We start from the raw sequence: 22114 nt of genomic DNA, 5'->3' as shown, positions 1-22114 counted from the left end.
CCAAGATAGGTAGTTGTCCGGTGTAAGCTTCACCGGAAGAAGATGCGAGAAGTAGAACGGCGATGGCGCCGGAGCATAACCCGCATGGGGACCCATGTTCTGCCCATCATGGGGATCGAGGGCCAAGGACGCCTCGTAGCCAGGACCGGAAGGGGCATCCACCGGACCAGGCGTGGCCACCGAAGACACGGCGGGCGCGGCGCCGTAGGCAGCGCCATAGAGTGACGGCGCTATCTGTGACGGCGGAGGCATCGGCCAGGTAGAAGGCATCGGTGGCGCGGCGCCGTAGGTTGGTGCAGGGGCGCCGTACCATGGAGCGTAGGTCGGGGTAGCGCCATAGTAGGGCGGAGGGGCTCCGTAGGGTTGGGGAGCCGCCCCGTAGGCGGACGGTGCAGCGCCGCGAGAGGGTGGCGGCGCGAAGGCGAAGGTCGAGGGCGAGGCGCCACCAGTGGCGATCGGCGGCTGGGGCAGGCTCGGCCCGCCCTGCTCCTGCCCGCCCTGCCCGCCCTGCAGATGGCTTTCGGCGGGCAGCGACGGCTGCCGCCAAGCCGTGGCGAGCGGGGGGGATGCGAGAAAGGGCGACGAGGGAGCGACAGGCGCGCCAGCAGGAGAGGAAGCCGAGGCGGCGGCGGAGTGCGCGGAGGCCATCGGGCTAGGCGGCGGCAGCGATCGGCGGAGGCGGCGGCGGCAGCAAGGGGTGCAGCGGAAGACGGGAACCCTAGTCTGATACCATGTAAAACTATAATATTGGGGCAACTGCTCGACACCCTTGGGGGGTGCGGCTATCTCATTATATATAAGTACCAGAGGGTACAAGTACAAGTACAACACGTATACACAAGTCTACGTATCCATATACAGTCTAACATAAGCCACTCTGCAAGTGCAATACTTCATGATGAATACTTTCCTCCTGTGTTGCGGACCACCGGGAGCGCAGATATGAAATAGAAGATCCAGCCCACTGAAACAAATTGACACATTCATTGAGGCCACTAATGACCCCAATGGCCCGGGATATGCTCATAGAGATTGGAGTCTGGATGTCAATTTCTTTGGTCCTATGAACAAAAAGGGGATGCATTAAGCATTCTGGAAGCATACTTGTTCAGAGCAATACTAAAAATACAAAACAAGTATATGAAATACATCTTGAAATTCTTTTCATTGATAGTTTCATCAGGAAGTAGGAAAACATGGAAATAAAGTTTAAGCGTGTCCTTGCAATTAAGTAAATTTAGATTTTACTTTGTACTGTAGCTACAAGAGGATGACCATAGGAAAAACACAACATAATACAGCTTACAGCTGCCTAATGATATATGATCTGATGAAGAAAGGTAAGACTGAAACTGGTGTTCCAGTTTTCGGAGTTCGTATCATCTCCATTTCTTAACATTTTGTTAATCATTTATACATGTATTCAGTTTGGATCTTTTATATTCTCCTGCCTTGTTTATGAAGCCTGGCAGCTTTCGGCCTTCCATTGAAAAGAATATGCAAAAAAAGAAGAAGATAAATACAGTAGAAGAGGGAATGGATGTACAAGCTTACTCCTATCGATCTTGGGTGCCAGTGATATGGAAAGCTGCTATCCCTTTCCGCTGTCGGCCATCATCATTCGCTGATCAATCGGTGCTTCAGCAAGGTAACCGAACTGAAAGATAGCTTGCACAGCCCGATCTACTCACCGGTCAGTTAGTCACCAGTATAGATCCTGAAAATAAGAACAGGTCAATCGAATTTATGCGCGAATTTGTTAAAGGAAAGTGAAGCCAAATTGTTCAAACTCGTGCATTTCAGTACCAGGCAAGTGATTGGCGTTCTTGGAGCAGATGGTGGAGCAGACTCTGGCAGCAAAGATTGGAGATGGATGAAAGGGAAGGAGGGGAACTGCGATATAATGTGCGTGTGTGCGAGGCCGTCTACCTGAACAATGATGAAATGTTCACCCACTCCTCCTACTCGAATCAATTAATTGGTTGTAGGTGGGCTTTGTTCTTTTGTGGAGGAAAATGCTGCGAACTTACGGGATAGTACTGGCACGTTTTTCTGAACGGCGGCTTATCGGAGTTGGAAGGAACGCGAGTTGGGTTAGGTGGGGTATGATGTGGCTGCCGTGATATTCGTTGTTCACTTATTCTTCTTCCTATGGCGTCCCCGTTGAGTGAGTTGTTGCTACGTGGACGTCGACGAGTGTGGACTGGGGTGTGGGGTGGGTTTCTGATTGGCATGGCATGGGGCCCGGACCGGGGAGCTGTGACCTCACGCGCTTGACTGTGGAACCGGAGCCAAGACGAGAGATAGCGGCACCATCAACAAGGCAACAACTACGGGCCGGGGCGGGGCGCATCCACCGGCGGGCGCGCCATGGATGACGTCTCCCGTGCCGGCCGGCCGCAGCGTGGCCCCGCGTGCGTGTGTCTTGTCGGCTGCGCTGCGCTGCGCCGGGGTGTGTTGCTTCAGGTGCAGGCTTGCAGCCGCTAGCCGCCCCCTCGCGTACGCGAGCGATGCTACAGTCACACGCAATTTATCACGGATTAAAAGAAACTTACGCGCAGATGTGCAGTACATGTTTTACCCTCACTTATTCCAAATACAGAAGAAAAAATATCAGGAATACGCAAAGAAATGCGATACAAATTACTAGATGGCGTCTGTACCACACGTTGCCAAGAACAAGTAAACTCGCTTCGAAGACATCGAGACGTTATGAATGGCTCTAGAGACGCCTTCTGCCGGAACCGGTAGTTATTATCATCATAAGTTTGGATTGCCGGAACCGAGACAAATGCTCTTTTTTCTCCTCACTGGCCTTGATGCGAGTCTAACTCTCACTCGATGATAAGCTACATCAAGAGAAGAAGGCATTGATCAGCAAAGTGCATAGAGCGAAAATCCACACATTTCTGAATAGGAAAATGAGACTGGAGGCTGCAATGATACTTAAGAATCTGTCCTCACGTCATATACAGAGTTTCAAAGACCATACATCACTGAAGCATGTACCACTCCTACTTAGCTAGAAGGTTCAAGCATGATTCACGAGGCGCTTCAGTTAGCTACAATATTCTACTTGTACTGGACCAGAAACAAATAACCTGACAGACGTATTGGCTAACTAAGCATGCACACGCCCAACTTGCATCCATTGCGAATTCCCGGTGCCCTTGGATCCTAGATATATGCAGTGATAAATTGTAGCGACACAGGAAGACAATTAGTACTGCGGTAATTAACTCTAGTATATACTCCTATATGTGCTCACAGCTAATATAAAAAAACAAAATCATTGAAAACAAAACCATCGGTCAACTTTCCTTCACGTGATTGCTACTGTGCATAGTGAATTCAGGCAACACAGAAAAGAAAGCATTTTGACCATGGATCAGAAAAGTGCATTGAATAAGGTGTTATCAGTAGGTCGCCCAACATACGCAGCTACAGACGTGTAATATTGTTGTACTCCCTCCGTTCGGAATTACTCGTCCAAGAAATGAATGTATCTAGTTGTGGATACTTAGATACATTCATTTCTTGGACGAGTAATTCCGAACGGAGGGAGTACATCAGAACAATGCAAGAACAAATGAACAAAATCTGGAAAGGAACTAGTGTGAACTTCTGTGAGATGTAAACACACATACCAGGTGGAATATAAGATTAGTGGAAGCGGCCTCTCCTCACAAACAGGTCGGAAATTTATGAGAAGATTGAAGTCTAAGGGACAACATATCTGTGTTTGAGCGGCCTCGAATCAGAGGCTGCTTAAGACCCTCCATCTTTGGACAATCATTAATGCGCACATACTTTAATTTTGCAACTGCCTTTGCTCCACCAATTGACACAAGGTCTGGACAGCCCGAGATATACAACTCATCAAGTGATGTGAGATTATTTCTGCAGACTCCGAGTGGAATGGATGTTATACTTGGACATCCAACCAAAACCAGTTCAACCAGAGATTTGAAGTTTTGTAGGCAGTTTGAATACCAGGAAGAGATATCCCCACATCGAACTAAGTGGAGCCTTTTTAAGGATGATGGTAACACTAATTCCCTTGGCCATCTGAGAGTAGGGCAATCATAAAGCAACAGATCTCCCAGGGAAGGAAGACTCCCAGGCGTTTCACCAAAAATCAACAGTAACTTGCCACAATTCCTGACATCAATCTTTCGAATGGCAGGCAAACATTGTTCCGTTAGGAGACCATCAATGGTTTTCAGGTTCTCACAATTGTCAATGATTAGCAATGTAAGGGATTCGAATGCCCTAATGGGTGGTCGTCCTTGTCCAACAATTGTAAGAGATCTGCAATTTTTAACATGCAACTTTTGTAGAGCTGGAAGATTCCACGTTTGGGGTTGGATGCCCATGACATAGTCACATGATAAATAAAACTCGGTGAGGGAGCAGCACTGGATATTGTCTGTGAGATTCCGAGAACTTCCCAGTTTCAACTTCAAGAGGGAGTGCGCCACCAAACTTCTTGAGCAGATATTTGGACAATCCAGGTCTAACTTCTCAAGGGAATTAAAATCCCCAAACGTTTCAGTTGGTAATGATACTAACTGGTTGCAAGCAAAAATCCTTAATTTCTTGATGGCAGGCACATAAGCTGGACGCAGAAGTTGTTCGACACTTCGTAGATTTTGACACCAAGAAATGGATAGCTCTTCCAGGGACGACAAAGTACTAATCTCGTCATTATTGTTGTCAACTAGCACATCAGGAATCTCATTTAAGTTTATACGTGGCTGAAACCAGTTTGGGAGCGACACATCTGGATAATTAAAGAGGAAAAGAGATTTGAGACTGGTGGTAGGTTGTAGGACTTGAAGCACTTCTCTCTCACGGTTCTCAGGAGAACAATCCCAAGACCAGTTCAGTGCCAGTCTGCGAAGATATTTCTTATCCTTTAGTTTGAATTCTGCTGCATGATCCTTGCTCATAGAACCAAGATTCGATATGTCCATATGTCCATCGAATTGGTTAAAATTCTTATATAACTTCATTTCGCACTGATTGGTTGCATCAATGCTCTGTTCACGCCCTGCATAATATTGAAATCCCCGTGATTTAAATCCCCGTAAACTTATCAACTTACTGAAGTCACCGGCCAAACTTTCTAAGTTGCACTCCTCCACATATAACCTCTGCAGATTATAGAGGGAACAGAATGCTGAAGAACTCTTGAAAGGACAATCCTTGGAGATGTCAAGATACCGAAGATGCTTCAAGTTGGCAATACTGTCTGGCAACTCATTTGAAGAGGCCCAAAAAATCACACGTAAACACTGAAGCTCACTACACCAACGGTCCATTATAGCTGCAGCTTCATTCCCAAAAGACTTGTCACAAATTAGCGTACGCAGCTTTTTTGTGCGCTTGCTTAGGCTCAACAAGTTGGAAGAGCTCAATTCTCTGCTTGGGAGTATGTACAGATGACGAACATTCTCGGGAACCATTTGGATGTCCCTCATATTTCTTATGGTGAAGCAGTCATGACCTGACACTAGTTTTGCCATGTCATGCAGCAAGTCATGGATTACGTATGTACCACGAACTTGTTGAAAGAAGGACCTATTTACAAGGTCGTCAAAGTACTGATGGCCAATATCTTCAAGTGGAGTATTACCTTGAGGTTCCACAAAGCCTTCTGCTACCCAAATTTCAGCTAGACGGCCCTTTTCAAATCTGTGATCTTTGGCGTATACAGCACAGAATGAGAAGCATCTCTTCAAGTGAAATGGCAAATATATGTAGCTCAATCGAAGGGCTGGCAAAATATCAGTCCTCTCTTGTTCCAAATTCCAGAGTTCATTCTCTAGTATATTATTCCAATGTGTTGTATGAAGGTTCTTTCCTAATAGGCGTCCAAGAGTTTTGGCGGCCAAAGGAGAACCCTTCAACTTTGGAACTATGCTTTTTCCAATCCTCTCTAACTCGGGATCATTCTCGGAACTCTCAGACCCAAATGCACAAAGTTTGAAGAAATCCCAAAACACATCCTCCTTCAAACCAGCTAATGGAATGGGCTCCATTGTGTGCACTCTATCAGCAACATCTGGAAATCTTGTTGTGACCAACATCATACTTCCCTGTACCACGTTTGTCAAAGAATCATAAAAGTCTTTCCAACGCTGCTCATTTTCCTTCAAGGCATCATCCCACACGTCATCAACAACAATCAAGAACCGTTTATTGCTCACACTGTCAGAAAGAGCATGTTGAAGAGAAGCTAAATGATCAAGTTTTGTCTTTTTTCCGGAAGCGGATTGTATGGCATCTTTAATTAATCTCTTCACATCAAAGTCATCTGCACAAATCCAGATTATTAACTCAAAGTAATCTTTCACCTGTTGATGATTGCATATATGTTGAGCCAAAGTGGTCTTTCCAACGCCCCCCATTCCAACTATTGGCAAAACAGGAATAGCTGGTATTCTTGATTCATTAACTTGGTTCCGTGCTGATGTGCTTGTTGATGCATTGACTGCGCTACTTGCTCTCTTGCGTTTTGAACAGGTCATTCCTTTACTTTGAGTTTGAGGTACACCGAGAAATCCCATCACCTCCTTCAGTTCCTCGTCACGACCAAATATGTTTTTTTCATTCGGGAAAGGGGTAGTGTCTGGCCTGACTGATTTGTCGAACCCTGGTGTCACTCCATACAGTTTCATTTTCCCTAGCTGGCCAGAAATACTATTCATCCTCTCTTGGATAACATTCACTTTGTTGAAGCTTCCTTGTACGGTGGTGTTGTAGAAGTCAAGAAAAGCACAATGATCTGCATTGCCCTCCACCTCCATCTTTAGCTCATGCCATCTGAACTCATCAAGAAGGTCATCAGCATCATTCACTGCATCTTTGAGGCTGGGAAGGAGTTCAGAGACAAGACCTTCGTGGATCCTCCACTCTGCTTGGTCAATAAGGCCGTACATTGCAGGCAGGGTATCTCTAAGACGTTGTAAGCCACTCTGCAAGTGCAATACTTCATGATGAATACTTTCCTCCTGTGTTGCAGACCACCGGGAGCGCAGATATGAAATAGAAGATCCAGCCCACTGAAACAAATTGACACATTCATTGAGGCCACTAATGACCCCAATGGCCCTTGATATGCTCATAGAGATTGGAGTCTGGAGATCAGTTTCTCTGTTCCTGTGGACAAATGAGAGATGCACTCAGCATTTTGGGATTATACTTTGATCAGAGCAATACTAAAAATACAAAGCAAGTATACGACAAGCAGCTGGTGCGGTAATCATTTTGTCCACAAATGTTTCTATCAAAAGGATGTTACCTTGAAGTTATTGTCATGGATAATTTCATCAGCTAGTAATTCATAAAGTGTGACCTTGCAACTAATTAAATAGAGATGCGATGAGACTTTAAAGTTCAAGGGGTTGACTACGATGAGACTTTGTCATCCGTAGCGATGCTTAAGTTTGTCCGAATCATGTTAGCAATTGCCGCATTTTATGATTACAAAATCTAGCAAATGGATGTCAAAATTGCATTCCTTGATGGATTTCTTAAAGAAAAGTTGTATATGATGCAACCAAAAGATTTTGTCAATCCTAAAGGTGCTGACAAAGTGTGCAAGCTCTAGCGATCCATCTATGGACCGGTGCAAGCATCTCGGAGTTGGAATATAAGCTTTGATGAGGTGATTGACACGTCTCCATCGTATATACTTTTCCAAACTCTTTCACCCTTGTTTTGGACTCTAATTTGTATGATTTGAATGGAACTAACCCGGACTGACGGTGTTTTCAGTAGAATTGCCTTGATGTTATTTTTATGCAGAAATAAAAATTCTTGGATTGACCTGAAAATTCACGAAGAATATTTCTGAAATAAATAAAAAATATTGGCGAAACAATCAATGAGAGGGGACCCACCACGTGTCCACAAGGGTGGAGGACGCCCCCCCCCTAGGGCGCCCCCTACCCTATGGGTCCCCTGGACCTCCTCCGACCCTAACTCCAACTCCATATATTCACGTTCAGGGAGAAAAAATCAGAGAGAAGGATTCATCGCGTTTTACGATACGGAGCCGCCGCCGCCTCCTGTTCTTCATTGGGAGGGCTGATCTGGAGTCCGTTCGGAGCTCCAGAGAGGGGCATCCATCGCCATCATCATCATTAACCTTCCTCCATCAGCAATTTCATGATGCTTACCGCCGTGTGTGAGTAATTCTATCGTAGGCTTGCTGGACGGTGATGGGTTGGATGAGATTTATCAAGTAATCGAGTTATTTTTGTTAGGGTTTGATCCCTAGTATCCACTATGTTCTCAGATTGATGTTGCTATGACTTTGCTATGCCTAATGCTTGTCACTAGGGTCCTAGTGTCATGGTTTCAGATCTGAACCTATTATGTTTTCATGAATATATTTGTGTTCTTGATCCTATCTTGCAAGTTGTAGACACCTATTACGAGTTATGATCTGCATACCCCAAGGTGACAATAATTGGGATTTTTTTCGATGATTACCGTAGTTTGAGGAGTTCATGTATTCACTAAGTGCTAATGCTTTGGTCCGATTCTCTATTAAAAGGAGGCCTTAATATCCCTTAGTTTCCATTAGGACCCCGCTGCCACGGGAGGGTAGGACAAAAAATGTCATGCAAGTTCTTTTCCATAAGCATGTATGACTATATTCAAAATACATGCCTACAATATATTGATGAATCGGAGCTAGTTCTGTGTCACCCTAGGTTATAACTGTTGCATGATGAATGCCATCCAACATAATTATCCATCACTGATCCATTTCCTACGAGCTTTTCACATATTGATCTTTGCTACATTACTTTTCCGTTGCCATTGTTACAATTGCTACAAAACTGCTACTGTTACTTTTGCAATTGTTACCGTTACTTCCATACTACTTTTCTACTAAATAATTTGCTGCAGATATTAAGTCTTTCAAGTGTGGTTGAATTGACAACTCAGCTGTTAATACTTGAATATTTTTTGGCTCCCCTTGTGTTGAATCAATAAATTTGGGTTGAATACTCTACCCTCGAAAATTGTTGCGATCCCCTATACTTGTGGGTTATCAAGATCTTTTTCTGGCGCCGTTGCCGGGGAGCATAGCTCTATTCTCTGAGTCACTTGGGATTTATATCTGTTAATCACTATGAAGAGTTTGAAAGATACCAAAACCAACATCTATCCCTCTACTACGAAGGGAGGTAAGGAACTGCCATCTAGCTCTGCACTTGATTCACCTTCTGTTTTGACTAAGCTTGCGACACCTACACCTGCTATTGATTCTGATATGTTGCATGTTATTGATGATGCTACTTCTGCTATGAATTATGCTTATGATGCTACTACTTTGCTTGAGAAAACTGTGCCACTGGGAGAATTACTTGGTGAACATCTTGCTAGAGTTAGAACTATTGATTATGCTGAAGATGATGCTATTTCTGAAACTGATGAAATTATTGAAACTGAAAACTTTGAAACGCGTATAAGACCAGCTCTCCTAGATAGGAACTTCCTGTTATGCCTGAGGGTTATGTTATGGATGGACTGGTAGCTAGGGACTTTCTTGCCTGTAAGGATAGAGATGATCTTAAGAATTTATTATGCAAGTGGAAAAAAACTCTTTGAATGCTAGAATGCAATATGATTCTAAGTTTGCTACTTCACCTATCTGTGTTACTGATAAGGATTATGAATTCTTTGTCGATCCTGAATTAATTACTTTGGTTGAATCTGATCCTTTCCATGGGTATGAATCTGAAGCTATCGTGGCACATCTTACTAAACTGAATGATACAGCCACCCTATTTGCTCATGAGGAAAAAATCGCTATTACTATATTCTTAAATTGTTTCCTTTCTCGTTAAAGGGTGATGCTAAGTTATGTTTTAATTCTCTTACTCTTGGTTGTGTGCGTAGTCCCCAGGATATGATTTATTACTTCTCTGAAAAATATTTTCCTGCTCATTAGAAACAAGCTCCTTTAAATGAAATATTTAATTTTGTGCAAATTGAAGAAGATAGTCTCCCACAAGCTTTGGGGAGGCTTCTCCAGTTACTTAATTGTGATGCCCCGAGACCGACGCTCCAGATGCCTTTCATATATTTCGTGTTGGTCGTGATAATTATTTGCTTGTTGCATTCATCTTAGCATCAATTGCATCATGTCATTATGCCATCTTCTCATTAAAATTCTTGCACTCTTTTAAATAAACTGTATGGATCTTCGATCCACTTAAATTGAGGGATGTCACATGGTGATTTATCTTTATAACATATCCTCCCAATATTTAGGGAGCTATGATAAAATACTATTGAAATAAATCATACCACACTTACAATTTAAGTTCCATGCATTTTCTATCTCAATTTCTTGCCTCAAACTTTGCCAACAATTCTTTCATCACTTTCTTGAGCACCACCTAATTCTCAACATTTTTGGACACTTCTAAATCCTAGTCCTAGTTCAAACCATCCGAACTAAATTCAAATGAGTTTGAATTTAATTCCTGCAATCTTGCCGCTTCTATTTTTCTATGAACATGCACATTTTTGCGAGTCCAGAAAAATAATCCCCATGCCCAAATTATATCTCTACCTTCCTTTCTTCTCCTTTTGTTCTTTGATATTTTCTGTATTGGGAAATAAAATAAGCAGGGAGAGAGAGAGAGAACCGGGCCAGCCCATTTACATCATGACCCAGCCAACAGCCCAGCCACCTGCTCCTAGGCCCAGGCGCCCCCACCTAATCCTAACCCTTGCCTGATTTCATCCCGACCGGTAGATCCCCATCTCCCTTCGATCTCCTCCCTCGCGCCGCCATCTCCCACGCTCGACCCCGATCTCCTCCTACCTCCTCCTGATCCCCAACTCCTTCTTCCTCACGCCGCCGACGTCCCCCTCGATCCGGCCCTTTGGCCCTGACTCCGGCGAGCGCCACCCCGTCGCCTCTCCGCGGGCTGCCTCTCCTCCTCGCTCCCCTCTGCTTCCTTGTCCTCTGCCCGTGTGCCGTCCGTCCCGGACGCCTCGTCCCTCGACAGCTCCAACCGCCGGCGAGCCAGCCCAGGCCCCCTCGCTCCCCCACGCCGCCCGACTCCCACCACCGCCGTTGCTCCCTCTGCCATGGAGCTCACCTCCTCTCGCGTTATGATACGTCTCCAACGTATAATTTTTTATTGTTCCATGCTATTATATTATCTGTTTTGGATGTTTAATGGGCTTTATTATACACTTTTATATTATTTTTGGGACTAACCTATTAACCAGAGGCCCAGTGCAATTTTTTTTTTTTTGCTTATTTCAGTGTTTTATAGAAAAGGAATATCAAATGGAGTCCAAACGGAATGAAACCTTTGGGAGAATCATTTTTGGAACAAACACAATCCAGGAGACTTGGAGTGGACGTTAAGGAAGCAACAAGGCGGCCACGAGGTAGGAGGGCGCGCCCCCCACCCTCGTGGGCCCCTCATGGCTCCACTGACCTACTTCTTTCGCCTATATACTCATATATCCCGAAAACATCCAAGAGCACCACGAAACCCTATTTCCACCACCGCAACCTTCTGTACCCGTGAGATCCCATGTTGGGGCCTTTTCCGATGCTCCGTCGGAGGGCGTATCGATCATGGAGGGCTTCTACATCAACACCATAGCCTCTCCGATGATGTGTGAGTAGTTTACCACAGACCTTTGGGTCCATAGTTATTAGCTAGATGATTTCTTCTCTCTCTTTGATTCTCAATACAAAGTTCTCCTCGATCTTCTTGGAGATCTATCCGATGTAATACTTTTTGCGGTGTGTTTGTCGACATCCGATGAATTGTGGGTTTATGATCAAGATTATTTATGAACAATATTTGATTCTTCTCTGAATTCTTATATGTATGATTTTATATCTTTGCAAGTCTCTTCGAATTATCAGTTTGGTTTGGCCTACTAGATTGATCTTTCTTGCAATGGGAGAAGTGCTTAGCTTTGGGTTCAATCTTGCGGTGTCCTTTCCCAGTGACAGCAGGGGCAGCAAGGCACGTATTGTATAGTTGCCATCGAGGATAAAAAGATGGGGTTTATTTCATATTGCTTGAGTTTATCCCTCTACATCATGTCATCTTGCTTAATGCGTTACTCTGTTCTTATGAACTTAATACTCTAGATGCATGCTGGATAGCGGTCGATGTGTGGAGTAAAAGTAGTAGATGCAGAATCGTTTCGATCTACTTGTCACGGACGTGATGCCTATATACATGATCATGCCTAGATATTCTCATAACTATGCGCTTTTCTATCAATTGTTCGATAGTAATTTGTTCAGCCACCGTAAGATATGCTATCTTGAGAGAAGTCACTAATGAAACCTATGGCCCTGGGTCTCTTTTCCATCGTATTATATCTCTTTTATTTACATTGCATCTCGTTTACTATTTTGCAATCTTTACTTTTCAATCTATACAACAAAAATACCAAAAATATTGATCTTATTATCTCTATCAGATCTCACTTTTGCAAGTGGACGTGAAGGGATTGACAACCCCTTTATCGCGTTGGTTGCAAGGTTCTTATTTGTTTGTGCAGGTACAAGGGGACTTGCGTGTAACCTCCTACTAGATTGATACCTTGTTTCTCAAAACTGAGGGAAATACTTACGCTACTTAGATGCATCACCCTTTCCTCTTCAAGGGAAAACCAACACATGCTCAAGAGGTAGCACGTTGCGCTGCCTGCCTCCTCTCCGGCTAGGCTCGTCCCCTACTCCTCCCCTTCGCCCCGACCTCGACCCGAGCTCCTCCTCACCAGCACATCCCCGTCGTCAATAGCTCTGGCCGCGGCTCCGAGCTCCTACAGGCCAGCCACCACAACACCAGCCGGAGCGCTGCCGAGCCGTCCACCACCACAGGAGCTCCCAGCGCCATGGCCTCCCCAAGCGATGTTGTGGCTGCAGCCTCCCCGGCCGAATTCGAGTGGTTCCGCCAACTGCCGCCCAAGACCACCGCCTCGCTGCCCTCGTGCGCCCCCGCCTCCTGTTGTTGTTGACGCCAAGATAGCAACTCTAAGACACCATCAATGACAAGTACCCCACCAACAAGACCGCACGGATGCCGAACAACTACCACACCGGAACGCCAAGTACATGGATACGCCAAGTTCCTCTCCGATACGTGTACGACTACCATCGTGGCGAATCTGACAAGATACGTGTACAACTACTTCCACTATGTCGCGAGAACATCTACTTCCTCTACCGAACTCGAACCGCTCCAAAAATGCACCCTTGGAAGGTATAACCGCCAGAACGATGACTGTGGACCATATGCATGTGTTGTATGAGATGCTCGTGTTTGCACCTTGTCCGAATTGTCATTTCCGCATTCCTCTTTTCCATGCCACCGACATGTGGGACACCCAGTATCCGGGATCACCCCACCATCTTTTGCATGTTCGGCACATCCACACCTTCTTTTGCACCGGTATCTCCATGAGTTACCAGAACCGGAATGTTGCCGTGGCATTGTTTCCGTTTTCATCGTCGTGGCACGCAATTCTTTCCGCCATGGTGACCAAATGCTCCTTATCATCTTCATGTCCACACTTCAATAAAGTTGCATATAACTTGAATATGTCATCCGCATCATGATAACCACATTTAAATGCTTAAAATTGTTGTTTGCATTAATTTGCTTAGATGACATGTTAAAAATGGTTTAATTCATAACTAAATAATCGTAGCTCCGAATTAAATAAACTTCATATGCATATGGGGATTTTCTGGATTTGTTGTTTGTTGTTTCAACCTCATTTAAACTTGCCTAGATAGGTAGTTTTATTATGCCTTGCCTCTTGCCATGTTAACCAACATTTAATATTGATGAGTAGCATAAACAAGAATGAACTAAATGATTGTTGTGAAGTTTCATCAATATGCAACTCGTTGCATATTGAGCTCCACTTAATTTGTAGTATCCTTTGTTGCACATTGACATGCCATGCCTCTTTAAACCGGACATGCATCATACTTGGTTGTGCATCATGCCATGATTGTGCTTGTTTGTTTACGATGTTGTTTGCATCTTTCCGGTGTTGCTTCTTAGTTCCAATAATGTTGCGATCATGAGGATTCATTCAACTAGGTTGGTTCATCTACTTCATGCACTCGTTCTTCTTCCTAGCAGGATTTCAGGAAAGATGAACGTTACCCTGGATACCACTACTATCTTTGCTCTGTTATTTGTCTCGATGCTATCGCTATGTCACGCTACCCGCCACTTGTTTCTCAAGCCTCCCAAATTGCGACGACAGCCTCTAACCTTTTCCACCACCCAGAAAACCATTGTTTGGCTATGTTACCGCTTTGCTCAGCCTCTCTTATAGCGTTGCCAGTTGCAGGTTGTTCCACGTTGGGACATGGATATCATGGTATATCACAATATCTCTTATTTAATTAATGCACATATATACTTGGTAAAGGGCGGAAGGCTCGGCCTTTTGCCTGGTGTTTTTTTCCACTCTTGCCGCCCTAGTTTCCGTTATACCAGTGTTATGTTCCTTGATTTTGCGTTCCTAACACGGTCAGGGTTTATGGGCACCCCCTTGGCAGTTCGCTTTGAATAAAACTCTTCCAGCAAGGCCCAACATTGATTTTACCATTTGCCTAATAACAACTAAAACTTGCATAGGGACCGACTAGCACCCGAGGACTCTTAATCAATAACCCGGGCCAGTGCTCCTCGTGAGTGTTGGTCCAAACTAGAGCACCTTGCGGCGCCCCTTGGCAACTTGGGTCTCAGCGACCAAAAGCTTAGCTCATCCGTCATGGCCTGATACGAGATACGCGCGGCTACTATCAGGGTGTCGGCACGTCGGGAGGTCTTGCTGGTTTTGTTTTACCATTGTAGAAATGTCTTGTGAACCGGGATTCCGAGCTTGATCGGGTTGTCCCGGGAGGAGGATTTTCCTCTGTTGATCATGAGAGCTTGTCGTGGACTAAGTTGGGACAGCCCTGCAGGGTTTAATCTTTCCGGAAGCCGTGCCCATGGTTATGTGGCAAATGAGAGTTTTTAATATCTAGTTGTAGAGAACTTGACACCAGATCCGAATGAAAATACACCAACCACGTGTGTAACCGTGACCGTCTCTTTTCCAGTGAGTTTGGGAAGAGAACACGGTGGGGTTATGTTTGAATGTAAGTAGTTCAGGATCACTTATTGATCATTACTAGTTTGCGACCATTTGCGTACTTTCTCATCTTACTCTTGTACTCGTAAGTTAGCCACCATACAAATGCTTAGTCGCTTGCTGCAGCCTCACCACTTATCCATTCCATACCCATTAAGCTTTGCTAGTCTTGATACCCATGGTAATGAGATTGCTGAGTCCTCGTGGCTCACAGATTACTACAACAACAGTTGCAGGTACATGTAATGCGATGATCCGGTGCGAGTTTGATGCTTGCTTGTTTGGAGTTCTTCTAGTTCTTCTTATTCGATCAAGGGATAGGTTCCGGGCTGGGAGCCTGGGATTAGCAGGGTGGATGTCATTCTTCTTTTTAGTTTGATTTCATTCGTAGTCGGATCCTGCTCTTTTGTATGATGATTGCTATGTTTTGATGAACTATTGTACTCATGTTGTAGCTTGTGGCGGGTGTAAGCCTTTATCTTATATTCTCATCTATTCAGTACATGGTATGTTGTAATGATATCCACCTTGCTATGCGCTCGAAATGCGGTTGTACCCCAATCATGAATCCATCACGTGATTGGGATAGAATGCATCTTGGGCGCTACATTAATGCTTTGCCTGATCATCCTCTCAAGAAAAATAAAATACTTGATATCTTTTATAATGGACTAACCGATGCTTCTAGGGACCACCTAGATAGTTGCGTTGGTTGTGTTTTCAGGGAACGAACTGTTGAGCAAGCTGAATTGCTATTGAATAATATACTGAGTAATGATAATGATTGGACACTTCCTGAACCAATTCCTAAGCCAACTCCGAAGAAAGGAGGTATTCTATTTCTCAGTCCCAAAGATATGCAAGAGGCAAAGAAATCTATGAAAGAAAAAGGTATCAAAACTGAGGATGTTAAGAATTTACCACCTATTAAAGAAATACATGGTCTTGATAACCCGACACAACTAGTAGAGGTAAATTCTCTCTATAGATTTGATGAAGGTGATATTCCTCATAATAAGTCTGCTAGTCAACGCTTGGATGAGTTTGGTAATTTTATTGTTAAACAAGAAAAATTCAATGCTTATGTTAGTAAACAATTAAAATGTAATGCATTATCTCTGTTGGCCGGGTCATCGACACCATCTAAGGTGGTGTTGTTACCAAGAGTGACATTACCAGTATTGTTGTCGCTGGCGTCCCCCCTACCGGTGCGTTTATCGCGCTTCCGTCGGCGTCTGGGGACATCCTTTTTTTCATCATCCTTGGGTGTGTCCACCAAGTAGACGTGTAGGTGGAGTAGCAGTCCAGCTGCCTGTGTTGGCTAGCGTGATGCCAAGTATATCGCCGACATATTCCTCCATGTCGGTTGCCTCCTCGGAGGCGTAGTCCAATGTGTCGGTTAAATCCTCGATTGTAGCGACTAGGTGGTGGTGTGTGAGACGTAAATTTTTCTATTTAGACCGACCGTCTGAAATCGCCAGATTCTGGATTCGGTCTAGCATCTCGTTCAGAAGCGAGAGATCTGTCGGTCCCATCTCTTGACACTAAGCGGGACTAACTTGCAGTATATTTGATTGAGCGAGACGACTTCAGAGGGTGAATCGGCCAGGGCAAGAGCCTGGTCTGATCCGCAAGAGATCGGATCCGAACTCGAGGTCGGGTCCAAGGTTAAGGCCACAGTATCCATGGAGCTCTCCAGTCGATCTGGCACCTAGCCAGAGAGGGTGAGATTGCCACGAAATCGGCGGTGTACTCCAGGCTCCCAAATCTAATGATCTGATCTTGGTTGAAGCTTTCAACACGGCCGTGGTATCTAGTCGAATCAGCATGAAAGACGATGCTGCCGAACGAGAAAAGCTGGCCGGGGACCAAGATGTTGCCGCAGCCGATGTCGTCATTGATCTGAAGACGAGCCATTGATCTTTTTTGACCACACCGCGGAACCTGCATGGGCCACCAATGTAGGTGCTAAAACCGGTAGATCTCGGATAGGGGGCCCCGAGCTGTGGATTTAGGAATAATGGTAATAGGAGGGAAACATGAAACGATGTTTACCCAGGTTCGGGCCCTCTCAAAGAGATAAAACCCTACGTCATGCTTTGATCGTACTATTGATGTGATGGAGTACAAAGTACAAGATGATCTACCTCGAGATCGTATGATTATGTTTTAAACCCTAAGGCTGGTAATCATGCCTCTAAAGACTAAACCCCACGGCTTATATATGCACTGGGGTACCTAGATTACACAGATGGTCCGTAGCCAACACGCTGGCTATTGAGCAGTCCTTGAAATACACGCCAAGTCTTTGGAGGTTTTCCATCTTGATCACGCCGAGGTTTATTGCTTCGGTAGTCCTTCCTTTTAATGATCAGTGGGCCGTAGGCTCGGCCCATGGACTGTGGGTCGTATAGTAGTACCCTTTAGTCCACAACACTGTCAATTGCCATTCTGCTTAACTATGCACACAATGTGTTTGTTGAAATGCCAAAGAGAGAGAAAGAGAGGGGAAAGGAGGAAGAAGATGACTGATACTGACGTGTGGGATCCACCTGTCATAACGGATAATTTAACGGTCAAAGTAACGGGGTTGACTTTCCCACCACGCAACCCTGACAGATGGCCTCCGTCTGTCATAAACATATTTAAATCGTCTAAACTAACCACTATCTAAACATGATAGTTTTTAGGCACAAAATTAAGAAGAAGAAAAGTTCTCAAAAAAAAATTAAGAAGAAGAAAAGAGTTTCCGGTCACTTTTTAAACTGTTTTGCTGAAACACGTACACATTCGTTGGATCAAAAGCGCATAGCCATTCGTGCATGTCCGAGCGAAGTTGTCCTCGGCCTATGTTTTTCTCGGTTGTTTGTTATCTTGTCCTGGCGGCCCGTCGCAGCCCGTTACCTCCTCCCGCCGTTGATCCAAGAAGAGGTAGCTGGGATTTCCTATTTGGCGCTGCAGGCGCCCGTTATAGTGCAATTTGCAAACGGGCGCCTGCAAACGGGCGCCTGCAGCCGAGTTAGCTGGGCTCGGCCCGTTTTGCTTTTTTTTTTCTTCTTCTTCTGTTTCTAGAGAAACGTCAAAAAAAGTGCATGACCGAGGGATCGAACCCAGTACCTCGCCGCTGCGAGCGCTACGCTCGAGCCACCCGGCCGTGATAGCTTCTGTCAAATCCTTTTTTAGACCACTTATTTATTATCTACGTAAGTTCACTTTTTTCTTTTTCTTTTCTCCTCATCCTTTTTCAAATTCGGTGAACCTTTTTCGAAATCAATAAATTCCTTTTCAATTTCGATGAACTTTTTTTTGAAATCCGATGAACTTTTTTTTAAATCCGATGAACCTTTTTTCAAACCCAATGAACTTTTTTCAGATTCGGTGAACTATTTTCAAAATTGATGAACTATTTTTGAAATCAACGAGCCTTTTTTTCAAATCTGATGGAATTTTTTCAAATTTGATGAACTTTTTTCTAAAATCCTGAACTTTTTTCAGATTCGATGAACTTTTTCCCAAAATCTATGATTTTTTTCCCAAAACAATGAACTTTTTTTCAAAATTGATGAACTTTTTTCAAAATCGACGAACTTTTTTTTCAAAACGATGAACTTTTTCCATTTAAATTCGTCACCCTTTTTTTGATCGGTGAACTTTTTGTGCGCGATAGTTGTTTAGAAATGCGCGCTGCTTTCGATCACTTGCACGCCAGTGATACAGTGGTAGCTAGTCTATTGCATTACCGTCGTGGCGTTAGATCGAGCCCTGGCGACGCCTGCTTTTTCTGTATATTTTTGCATTACAGTATTTCGGTGTGGGCCGGCCTAGTAGGTTCTCCTGTGAGCGCCAGTTTCGCTTCGGGGCGCTTAAGGCGCCGACTAGACATCTTGTTTAGTTTTCAGGGATAGCGATGCTGCCTTTTTTTCCAGCGGTAGCGACGCTGCCATGTTTCATTATGTGTTAGTCACTGTATATATGTTATCGGGCCATGTTGGCCTTTTCCCCTTTGTTTTCTTTTTCTCAGCGTTTTCTTTTATTTGCCATTATTTGTTTATGTAATTTCTTTTTCCATTTTTAGCTTTACTTTTATTTTTTAAATTATTCTTATTTGTTTTTTATTGGTTTTGCCAGCTGAGTTTTAGTTTGCCAGCATTCACTGTATCACCCGTTGGATGTTTCTTCATGTCATGATTTGTGCTTTTCTTACCTTTTTTGAGGGGTCCGTGCTTTCCTAACTGGCAAGGTTGTCCCAGTCATACGCGGTCCTTGTTGCCTTTTTATCTGTCGCGGGCTGTTTTCTCCTGTTTTTTTCATTTATTTTCGACAGTTGACGTTTACAGCACGCCAGTGACCCGTTTTCTCAAGCCTGCTTACTGTTGTATAGTAGGGAGGCATATCGACGAGTTTTGTTCTGTCCCCACTTCCCACCCGGCGTTTTCTGATCATGTCCCAGAGACCAGAGTGAGCAGAGAGAGTGAGAGCAGAGAGAGGGGAGATCGTTGATTTTCCAAGGCATGTCACAACTCCCATGTTTTCCAAAGTTGATCACAATTTGCATAAGGTTTTTATTTTTATTTTTCATATTTTTCTCATGTTTTTATTACTTTGTGTCCTTTTGCACATGTTTTTTCTTTTCCTTTTTAGAAAAAAATAAATGATGTAAAATGCCATGCTCGAGGGTGCCACTGCAAGTGTTTTTTGAGGGGCTCGCAACCGCAAGTTCTTTTGAGACGGGTAGCAACTGTGAAGTTCTCGAGGGGAGGGGGGCACAATTGCATGTCCCCAAGGGGGAACCGCAACTACACGTTCCCAAAGGCAACTATAGAGATGGGGAATCGCAACTGCATGTTTTTTCAAGGCAGATCGCAACTGCATGTCCCCAAGGAGAATCACAAATGCACTTTTTTCCCAAGCCAGGTCGTAGCCGCAAGTTTCTAGTGGTTTTCGCAACTGCAAGCCCCCAAGATGTGTGAATCTGGACTGTAATGTTTTTGAGGCATGTCGGAACTGCCAGTTTCTAGGGTTTGTCGCAACTGCATGTCCCCAAGGGGAAATCACAATTGCATGTCTTTCAATGTAGGTTCCAACCGAAGCCCAAAGAGTGGGATAAACTATGCGGTTCCCAAGGCATGTTGCAACTACAAGTTTCTAGGGTTTGCTGCCCCCAAGGGGAAATCACAACTGCATGTTTTTCAAGGCAAGTTGCAACTGCAAGTTTTGTAGCATTTTTCGCAATTGCATGCCCCCCCCTCCCGGGGAATTGCAACTACATGTTTTTCAAGGCAAGTTGCAACTGCAAGTTTTGTAGCATTTGGCGCAATTGCATGTCCCCACGGGGGGATGGCAATTGCATGTTTTTAAGGCAGGTTGCAACTATATGCCCCAAGGGTGAGAATCAGAACTGCATGATTTCCAAGGCATGTCGCAACTGCAAGTTTTCTCGGATTGTTGCAATTGCATGTCCATAAGAGGGAACCGCAACTCACCTTTCCTAGGTTTTGTCGCAATTGCAAACCCGAAGGGGGAATCGCAACTGGACGGCCACGAAGGCGATTGCAAGTGTTGCAACGCTAGCTGCAACTATGGTGGCGCCCAAGCGCGACCACAACAGGTGGTGGTTTGCATTTTTATTTTTTTGTTTCCATTTTTAATGATGATTTATTTAAACCGGTCAACATTTTTGGAGAAATTGTGATTTTTATAACTTCATGATTTTTAAATGTTAGTGAACATTATATTTTTTTGTATTTGACGAACATTTTTAAATACAGGGAGATTTATGTATCCGTCAACAATTTTGAAACAGAAAATCACATATTTTATCGTGTAACGGAGCAATAGGAAATCTACATGGCTCCTGTTAATATACTTGTAACAACATTTTTTGCCAACGTATTATGATGAAATGGAATAATAGAAAATCGGCAAAATGTCATGGTTAATAAGTTTGTGATGTCAATTGTTGCTTCAATATTTTTTTCTACAAGTTTCCACCTAGCTTCCATGTCTTCAAACAGCAACTACTAGTTTTTTTTTTGAGCGGTAGCAACTACTAGTAGCTCAAGCGTCTTGGCAAAATGTATTAGTCTTGCCGCACAACACAAGAAGTGGCAAGGCCAAGTCCGGCCCAACAACAATCAAGAAAGCGCACTAGGCCAGCCACACACAAAAAACGAAGACAACCAGATCGGAGGGGAGCAAGAAACAAACTCACTAGAACAGGCTGACATCATCAGTGAATGAGACCATAGGTATGTCTCAGCTAGATGAGTTCCAGGTGCTCCCTTTTGGTTAAATACTCCATAAATACAGTAGAAGAGGGAAGACCGGACATACCTGGAGGGAGAGCTCGAGGTACGGTGAACGTTGATGTCCAAGATCCTATCGGTCTCGGATGCCCATGATTAGGAAGCTGCTACCTCTTTCCGCTGTGGACCATCACCACAGGTAACCGAACTGAAAGATAGCTTGCACAGCCCGATCTCCTCGCTGGTCACTAAGTCACCAGTACGTAGATTGTAGATCCTGAAAAACAAGAACAGGTCAATGTTTTTTTTGAAACAAGTAGAGGTCAATCATATTTATGCGCGAACATGTTAAAGAAAAGTGAAGCCAAATCGTTGGAAAATCTGTATTTCCGTACCAGGCAACTGATTGGCGATTTTGGAGTAGACTCTGGCCGCAAAGGTTGGAGATGGGCAGATGGATGAGAGGGAAAGAGGGAACTGCGATGAACTGTGCAGAGCCTACGACGACTGCAAGTTCGGGGGTGCGTGAGTGCGAGGCCGTCTGTCTACTGCAACGACAGAGAAATACTGAAATGTTCACCCACTCCTACTCGATCCAATTGTTTGTAGGTGGGCTTTGGTTGTTTGTGAAGGAAATTTCTACGAACATGCGATAGTACTCCACTTTAGTTCCCGAATGGTTCTTACTGGGAGTTGGA

General features: G+C 44.3%; 1 protein-coding gene across 2 annotated transcripts; it reads right to left on the bottom strand.

Annotated features, from left to right (window-relative positions):
- Positions 1–747: 747 nt before the first annotated feature.
- On the bottom strand, positions 748–22090 carry LOC123140366 (putative disease resistance protein RGA1). 2 transcript variants are annotated; one of them, XM_044559913.1, is made up of 7 exons: positions 21812–22090; positions 21505–21693; positions 6902–7164; positions 3648–6828; positions 1807–2849; positions 1555–1717; positions 748–1061 (listed from the first exon to the last, which is right to left on the bottom strand). In XM_044559913.1, exon 4 carries the CDS (start codon positions 6810–6812, stop codon positions 3684–3686), a length of 3129 nt encoding a protein of 1042 aa, XP_044415848.1. In that variant the 5' UTR covers positions 6813–6828; positions 6902–7164; positions 21505–21693; positions 21812–22090; the 3' UTR covers positions 748–1061; positions 1555–1717; positions 1807–2849; positions 3648–3683. The 2 variants fall into 2 exon arrangements, with proteins under 2 accessions (XP_044415848.1, XP_044415847.1); XM_044559912.1 differs by having other exon boundaries at positions 3648–7164; positions 21812–22089.
- Positions 22091–22114: the final 24 nt, after the last annotated feature.

Source organism: Triticum aestivum, chromosome 1B (assembly GCF_018294505.1).
Source record: "Triticum aestivum cultivar Chinese Spring chromosome 1B, IWGSC CS RefSeq v2.1, whole genome shotgun sequence".
Lineage (NCBI taxonomy): Eukaryota > Viridiplantae > Streptophyta > Magnoliopsida > Poales > Poaceae > Triticum > Triticum aestivum.
This window is presented reverse-complemented; position numbering and strand designations above follow the sequence as displayed.